This window comes from Chenopodium quinoa, unplaced genomic scaffold (assembly GCF_001683475.1).
Source record: "Chenopodium quinoa cultivar QQ74 unplaced genomic scaffold, ASM168347v1, whole genome shotgun sequence".
Classification (NCBI taxonomy): Eukaryota; Viridiplantae; Streptophyta; class Magnoliopsida; order Caryophyllales; family Amaranthaceae; genus Chenopodium; species Chenopodium quinoa.
Window position 1 is genome coordinate 6149741 of NW_018745448.1, and position 9128 is coordinate 6158868.

Below are 9128 nucleotides of genomic sequence, written 5' to 3' on the forward strand. Positions count from 1 at the left end.
ATTTCAGTTCAGCTCAATTCAGTTCAGCTCGGTTCAGTAAATGTGAACAGACCCTACAAGGGAGAACATATCCCCTAACCCCTTAGCCTTTTTTGAGTGATTAATATTAACAGTCTTTTTCCCACAATATGGAATAGTTAAATGTGTTATTTGGGATAAAATTTTACTCCATTCGTTTCATAATTCGTAGCATATATGTCAATGCATAACTTTGACCATTAATATTTATAATTATATATTATTAAGAACTATAAATATTAGATCTAATGAAAAAAATATATACATAACCGACTTATTCAAAAATATTTTACATGATTATATATATGTTTTTTTTATATCTAAATAAAATATAAAGTTAAAGTAAATGTATAAATAGTATAAAAGTCAATTACAAGTATTGCAATTATTGCATTTTATACTTTCTCTGTTTTTTAATTATTGCATCACTTACCTTTAAAAGAAAGTTTCACAAATATTGCACCATATCTATTTTATGTAAATAAAATAAAATATTTGTGCTCATAATGCAAATACCTAATATACCCTTTTCTTTAATGCTTGATTCATTCGTTTAAGTTTACATCACATGGATAATTTTGTACTTTTATCCCCTCTTTTTTCTTTTTCCAATTATTAAAATAAGTATGCTCAATCCCTATGATGCAATAATAAAATAACGGAGAAAATATCAAATATTAACCCACACATAAACAAAAATGAATTTATGATTTCATGGTCTTTATTTGGAATATATGAATTTTCATGTTTATTGATAAAGACAAACAAGCCCACATTTAATTATTGGGTCCATTTAATTTAATACTTCAAGCATTGCTAAGTTTTGTGTGTGACAATAATTTTTATTTTTTTTATTTTTTTTTATTTTTATAAAGGTCCACACATTAATATCGCATTATTAATAATTAATAATTGATGAATTTTATAGCAATGGTACACATGTCATTTTCATTTATAATGACGTGCTACGTATTCTTTCACGAAAATGCTACTACTTTTAGTTTTGGAATTAGTACAAGTAACACTCGTCTCACACTTTTATAATTTTGGTCAGTTTCATACCACCAACTTGCTTGATTTAATTCGCCCTTTTTATGTCTCATATATATATAATGGCATTTGGTTGCTAATACTAAGTTTTAATAATGCACATGAAAAACAAAACTTTATAGAGTTAGAGTGAGAAAAAAAATAACAACTAGCTAGCCATGGAGATCAACAAAGAGCAAGTACATTCTTCTTGGTTACCATGGTGTTGTAGTCGGGGAGCAATTTCGACAACTTCGAGCGAGGTTCCTTTGGATGAACGAGTAGCTCATGAGGATGATGAGAAACAAGTTGTTATGGTTAGCTCAAACTCGAAAAAGCCTGGTGGATGGAAGTCTATGCCTTTTATTCTAGGTCGATCTCTCTTCTCCTTTTGTTCTTTATGTCTAAATTTTATTATATACACTTTGATTGTATCGAGTTTTAGGTACTATATATGCACCCAATCATTCACATACGTATAATACTTCATATTAATTACTCTATATATTTTAGATAAAAAGAGAATTTAATAGCTATGGAGTGTGTTTTAGATGGTATATATGAAATATACATAATAGACATACATGTTTATTTTACTAGAAATGCATAATAACTCTATGCACACATGCATGTTTAGTGTTTAAGATTTTTTTGGGGCTCGCCCCTCGTTTCCACCAAAAAAAAAAAAAAAAGAAAAAAAAAAAGGTGTTTAAGGTTTATCTCGGCTTTAATATTGAGACAATTTAAATTAAGGCACAATTTAACCCTCTTAAGAAAAGATTTTAAATAATTTTTTAAATAAGTATGTTGTAGTTAATTACTTAATTTGGAGAAAATTGGGGACAACTTGGAGAAAGTTTGGGATAAGTGGATAACCCATAAGTGATAAGTTCACTAAAATGAAAAGAGTAAGCATTAGTTTTGGTTTGGTAATCTAACATTATAGATCTTGGTATTTGGTTGATTAGAAGTTATTGTACAAAATTTGAAAGTTTCCTTTTTAATTTTTCATTAATTGTATGTATAAGAAAAAATGAAGTAACAGAAATGACGTTAAGTCAGAGCAATGAACATGCAAAAGAGGATATCATGCTTGTTCAAGAGGATATCATGCTTAACAGAATATTGTTACAAAGGCTTTAATTATATACTATTTCCACTCCAAATTAATTCAGTGATCTCGTTTTTACTAGAGTATTTAATTCAGAAACACTATCAATGTGATGGTTAATTATTGTCATACAGTGATAGAGTACACTTCAAAGCTACAATTTAAATTTGTTATAATATAATAATGGGTTATAATCTGAATGATGTGTAGTACATTAGTTCTTACAATTGATCAAATGTTTCATTTTGGCGCAATTAACGTGATTTCGTGAATTAAATTCATTAATTATAGTATTATACTATATTTCTACTGTAAACGTAATATATGTTGTAAAATTAACATTGTAATAAACACATTTAAAGTTAAAATGATGACATAATTTCAGATAGAAATTCTATGGTAGTCATTCTTAAAATGACTATCATTATAAGATAGTAGTGAATCAATTCCAAATAGCTCATGACAATTAAAAGATTTTACTCATGTATTACTCTCTTGAAAGCAAGAATGCACATGCACTGTTTTCATTTGATTTGCCCTATACCACATCACAAAATGTATTAACTTCAAACCTTTTAACTAAAGGCAGACAAGTACTATAAAAAAAAGTTGAAAGATCTAACTAAGGGGAAAAAAAAAGATCGAGATCAAAAGAAAAAAAAAAAGTAAAGAAAGATAGCACTTGAAATAAGAAAAGGAAAGGATCCACTTCTACATAAATTTTTAGCTGAGAACCATTTTCAGTGCACCCAAATTATTTATTTTTTTTATTTTAATTTTATTTTTTTTTAAATTCTGATCACTAAATCAGTAAATCTCAACCACAAAAAGCAACATAGGTAGTAGACGATAGACTTATCCTCAAAAAGATTAATACTACTTCCGTTAAATATTATGTGCAATTTTGAAATATTTTATATCTCACAAATAATACCCTAAATTTACACATAACATACATGGAGATAGTATTTTGGTGTTTTCTTTTTCTTTTTTATTATTTACAAGAAATAGTCTCAAATTGCTAGTTAGAATGTGAAATTGCATGTTCATTTCTGTTCATGAAATGGATCCATGCTCTTGTTTCAAAAATAAAAAAAAATAAAAAATAAAATAAAATTCCATGATCTACACTTTATATATTATGACCCGGCGACCTCATTTCCGGGCTTAAGAAGGAGTTACGTATGGATATTGAAGCATCGTGACGTAGACGAAATTTAATTCTAAATGTCATTATATTACCTTAGACTGCAATACTAAGCTAGCTGCATGCATATATGCTATAGAATGAATGAGCTACTATCTTTGTTTCACATTAGTTCGTTACAACCATTGGGTATTTATTGTGAGATATTAAAAAATGCAGTGTATATATATAAACTTGTAACTAATGGGAGAAAACGGAGGTAGTGTTTGACTTCCAATCATTTAAAAATTATTAAATTGAGGACAACTATGATAGCGTGCGTTTTGGATGTTTCCTAAACTACATGGCTACCTTGATTTGGGTGTATCGGATTTATGTCTATCCTCAATTCATCACTCTAGGTAGTCCTCCTAAAAAAGAAGTTATTATTGATTTCTTATGTTGTTACATCAACCCACAAACTGCCCTCTAATAATAGAATTAGGAATAACCGAGATCCCTCTTCACCAACTTCCAATTAAGCTGAGGCTGAGGGAAAAGCAATACCAACTTGATGTTGGCTCGTAGCATGATGAAATCAATAATTATAGTGTACAATTTGGTTAAAGTTAATTAGGTCTAATAGAACGGTGGAAATATCTTCTTCTTCTTCAATAGTTTTATGCATATTTTGTAAATAATATGTGTACAATAAATTACAGATTAGCAATGATGTATTTGAGTATGACTTCTAGAAAATCTAATCTCTCATCTAGACCGGCCGAGTAAAAAAAAAGCCATGAATTTTGTCTTAATATAATAAAGCATACGTATGTGTAAGAAAGAACTTGTAAATTAAGAAAAAGAACAACGGAAGAATTGAAGGAAGTTTAAAGTGTTATGATTATATAAATAAGGTCAAAATCATTTTTACATTGTGCTTAATTATGATCTATAGCAATTTACATATCAGTTTGGTAGATATTAAAATTTGTGGTGGGTGCAGGAAATGAGACATTTGAGAGGTTAGCAACATTTGGGGTACTAGCCAACTTTATGGTGTATCTAAGGCGTGAGTATCATATGGACCAGGTGGCTGCCACTAACGTCATCAACATCTTCTCTGGAGTGGCTAATTTCGCCCCTTTAGTTGGCGCTTTTCTCTCCGATGCTTTCATTGGTCGCTTTTGGGCTATCGCTATTGGTTCTTTAGCTGCTTTTTTGGTATGCATGTTTTCTTCACCTTATTTAAAAAATTCATTAGGAATCAAGCTAGATAAGTCAATATAATCAAATCAACCTTTATGATTGGCGCGCATTTTCTTATAATTGAAATAATATACATCAAAACATATTTTACAGGCCTATACATGTTTAATTTTCTTATATATTATTATTAGTGTATAAATGTAATCAAAGTTTATTAAAAACCGACTGGAGAAAAAATCAGGTTAGAAATTATATATTTATTAGACCATATATACACCTGATTTAAGATTTTGTCCTTGTTTAGTTTACATGAAACTTAGGATTAAAACAATACAGCATAAGAACCCCTTAATTGTAGGTCCTATGGAGGTTGCTGCGATTGAATTGCATGATCCACCCAATTAAAGCATAAATTTATTACGATCTTGCTAACGAGCGTCCCGGAGCGTTAGATAAGGATAAATTATATTGGTTGAAATGATATTAAGTTAGGAATTCATGACAAAATCACGCGTCGTTCGGTGTAATTAATGTTAATTTTACTCTAATATTTGCACTTTAATTGTCTTATCTAACGCCCCGCGGGCGCTCATTAGGTTTTGCCAATTTATTATACAAGCTAAGCAACAGTAACATTAGTAATATAGAGTGATTCTAGGGTGGTTGTTTGAAAAATGACAGCTATAATTTTTAAAAATAAACGATTAAAATTTAATGATTTCTGAATTATTTTTAAATGTTAATATTAATTAAAAATCAGTTTAATTATTTCTTGATAAAAATAAAATTTAAATTTTTAATTTTTTAGATTATTAATAATTAATACAATACCAAATTTCATAAATTAATTTGAAAAGATCTACTCCCTCCCCCTCATCTTTTATAGTTCCCATTTAGACTGTGCAAGTGTGGTAATACAACATTTTGACCATAAATATAGTTAGTTTCTTATTAGTTAAAAAACATAATAATTTAATATTAATGATCTATTCATCAAGACGAATCAAATAAGACTCAACATGCCTATATTATGTCTTATATATTAAAAAAATTTTAGAAGATATTCTCACATCATAAATAGTGTCAAAATTTCAAATAGGGACTATAAAAAGGGGTAGAGGGAGTAAAATTTAAGATAAATTCCTAAAGTAAGAAAAATGAATTAGTTTGAGCCTCAAACATTGCAAAACATAAACTAACCGCATACTTACGGAAAATACTCTAATATATATGCATGATTCTTAATATTACATGTATATCGATTATCAACGTAGGATCATGTGCATATTGGGTCATTCATGTGTCATATGCTGTCACTAATTTGTACATGTAAAATTCATGCCATTCAACTTACCACATGATCCTACGTTGATTCTTTACTTACTACTCCTACTAATTCTAATGTAATAATATTGGCCTACAATACGCAGAATTATTACTATTTTCTATATATATGACTATACATAATCTTTAAGGTAAACGTGCATGTGATCATCAACTAGTATAATTGGTTAAATTTTGAGGGGTGATGGTATTCAAAATTCAAGATTGAATTTTGTCTACACCATTTAGTCATTTACTATTGACTATTGTGACTCTCTAACCCTAAAAAATAAAATACAATGAAATTAAAAACCTTCATAGAGTAGAAGCATGGTTTTTCTAGAAGGTTAGTAGCATATTCGAATTTTAAGATGATAATAATTGATTAAGTGCACAACGACGTCTAACCACGCTTTAGAAAATAGTGTAAGGCATCAAGACGTGTTATGGTGAACTGATACAGCAGGGTAATCAATTAATCATAGAAGATCAAAGTTTGACAAGAGTTAACTTCACAACTGCCATTGAGAGAAATATCATTAAGTATATTATAAGAAAAGAATAGTATAATTCGTTTGTCCAATGTATATTTACTTCATAATGTGACTTAAGAAGTTTTGAGTCAAATTAGAGTAGGTAATCATTATGAGATGTAGGGAGCTTAGTAGGTAATTAAAATGAATCATCATGGAGTTTCTGACTTGCAAATTAAAGAAACTAATAATGGCATTTTATTGTTTTTATTTTTTTTGAGGAAGAAACTAATAATGGCATATATAAAAGGAGATGTTGAAGTTATACACGTGAATTATGAAGTGATATGAAAATTTCAAAACATATTATTCAAAAATTTTGTCAATATTATTAGTTTACTTCAAATTAGGAAACTTTTGAAATCCCAATAACTTTTGTTCATGTTTATATATTATTACTACAAAATTTTTATACTAGTATATGGCCGGTCATACCGTGTGTCAGGAGTTACTTGTAGGGGTAACTCGTTTGGTCAGGGGTAAATTATATGGGTTATTTGTTCATGGGCTACTTATTTAAGGGTTAATCGATTGGTTAGGGGTTACTGTCACATTGAAAATGCGCTAACTAATTAAGTAAGCTAAGTAACCCCTGAATTATGTAACCCCTAGGTAAGTAAGTAAGTAAGCCCTACAAATAACCTCTGAATAAGTAACTCATACAAGTAATCTCTGTCACACGGTGTAGCTAGCTAGCCACACAGAAAAGTTTTTCTTTTTTACTATCGATGTAAATATCTACTGTACATCTAGTTTATTTAAAAATTTGTCGAATGTACAAAATAACAAGTCTTATTACTTTTTATTTTATTTTATTATTATTTTTTTTTTTTTTTTTTTTGCAAAATAACAAGTCTTATTACTTTGACAGGGAATGGTGGGCCTAACATTAACAGCATGGATCCCTAACCTAACACCACCTTGGTGTCCATTCAATGACAGCAAAAATGTCCAAACATTAAACCCAAAACAAATGGGCTCATGTCAACAGCCCAATGGACATCAGTTGGGCTTCTTAGTCCTTAGCCTTGGGCTACTCTGCATAGGAACAGCAGGAATAAGGCCCTGTAGCATACCATTTGGAATGGACCAATTTGATCATACTACTGAAGAAGGAAGAAGAGGGATTAATAGTTACTACAATTGGTATTACACAACTTTTACAATTGTGGTAATGTTAACTCTTACTGTTGTTGTGTATATCCAAGACTCTGTGAGTTGGGTTTGGGGGTTTGGTATCCCTACATCTCTTATGTTTTGCTCCATTTTGCTGTTCTTCTTTGGGATGAAGTTATTTGTGTATGTCAAGCCTCAAGGTAGCATCTTCTCTAGCATCTTTCGAGTTTTCGTTGCAACTTATAAAAAGCGTCACCTTGAACTTCCTCATAGTGTCAAGAAGGGTGTTTACTATGATCCACCACCTTCTGGGGTTCTGGAGTCCGTGCTTCCTCTTTCTCATCAATTCAGGTAATATTTCCTAATTTAATCTAAAATCTAATGGCACATACGATAGGTGACAATAAACAATGGTACTAGTTACTATATGATTATTATTGATTGACCCATTACTTTAAACTTAACTTGACTTAATCATGATTACTTGTTAATAATTAGATATTTATAATTTTTAATTAAAGGTTAAAGTTCGAAAATTAACCCCTATACCATTTAGTCTAAAATTTGCCACTGCATCTAATTAATTGTTTGTGGATTTACATTTACATGGCAGCTTCTTAAACAAAGCAGCTATAATACAAGAAGGAGAGATCAACAAAGATACACATACAAAAACACCAACAAGTAAATGGACTTTATGCAGCGTACAAGAAGTTGAAGAAGTAAAATGTGTGATAAGAGTACTACCAATTTGGGCATCAGGTATTATTTGTTTTACCTCAGCTGCACAACAATCAACCTTTGCAGTCTCACAAGCCATGATCATGAACCGATCCATAGGCCCGAAATTTCAAATCCCACCAGGCTCAATTGGTATCATTTCCATGCTTGCCATAGGAGTTTGGGTGCCAATCTATGATCGTTTCATCGTTCCATCTCTTCGAAAGGTTACGAAACATGAGAATGGCATTACACTTCTCCAACGAATGGGGATTGGCCTTGTTTTCTCGGTCATGTCAATGATAGTGGCCGGTCTAGTAGAGCAAAAGAGAAGAAACGCGGCAAATGATCACCACCAAATGCTATCGATTGGGTGGTTAGCCCCTCAGTTAGTCATGCTAGGACTAGCAGAAGGGTTCAATTTCATAGCACAAATTGAATTCTACAACAAGCAGTTTCCTGAGAATTTGAGAAGTATCGCGACTTCTATGTTCTTTTGCACCATTGCCGGTGCAAATTACTTGAGCAGTGCATTGGTGAGTATTGTTCACAAGTTTACTGGTAGACATGGTAAGCCAGATTGGCTAACCAATGATATAAACCAAGGAAGGGTGGACTACTTTTACTACTTGCTTGCTATAATGGGTGTGCTAAATCTCATATATTTTGTGATTTGTGCTAAGAAATATAAATATAAAGGTAGTAATAATGTTAATTTAGAGGGGAAAGATATTACTGACATAGAGCTTGATCTTGTTAAATACTGAAGAAAAGAGAACTCTGCACTACTTAGTCTTAGCTAGATAGGGTATATATTTATATATATGTAATAAGCTGAATATGAGGATCTACATAGTTGTGTAATCTTTGATCTTTTAATATTATTATCTAACTCATGTTTTGATGGGTGTAATAATCCCACCTCTGGGCCGTCCGCTGAAAA

At 30.6% G+C, this 9128-nt stretch overlaps 1 protein-coding gene across 1 annotated transcript; it reads left to right on the forward strand.

Annotated features, from left to right (window-relative positions):
* Nucleotides 1-1226: 1226 nt before the first annotated feature.
* LOC110713546 (protein NRT1/ PTR FAMILY 2.12-like) lies at nucleotides 1227-9128 on the forward strand. Its single transcript, XM_021891995.1, has 4 exons — nucleotides 1227-1419; nucleotides 4291-4508; nucleotides 7221-7816; nucleotides 8079-9128. Exons 1-4 carry the CDS (start codon nucleotides 1227-1229, stop codon nucleotides 8950-8952), a joined length of 1881 nt encoding a protein of 626 aa, XP_021747687.1. The 3' UTR covers nucleotides 8953-9128.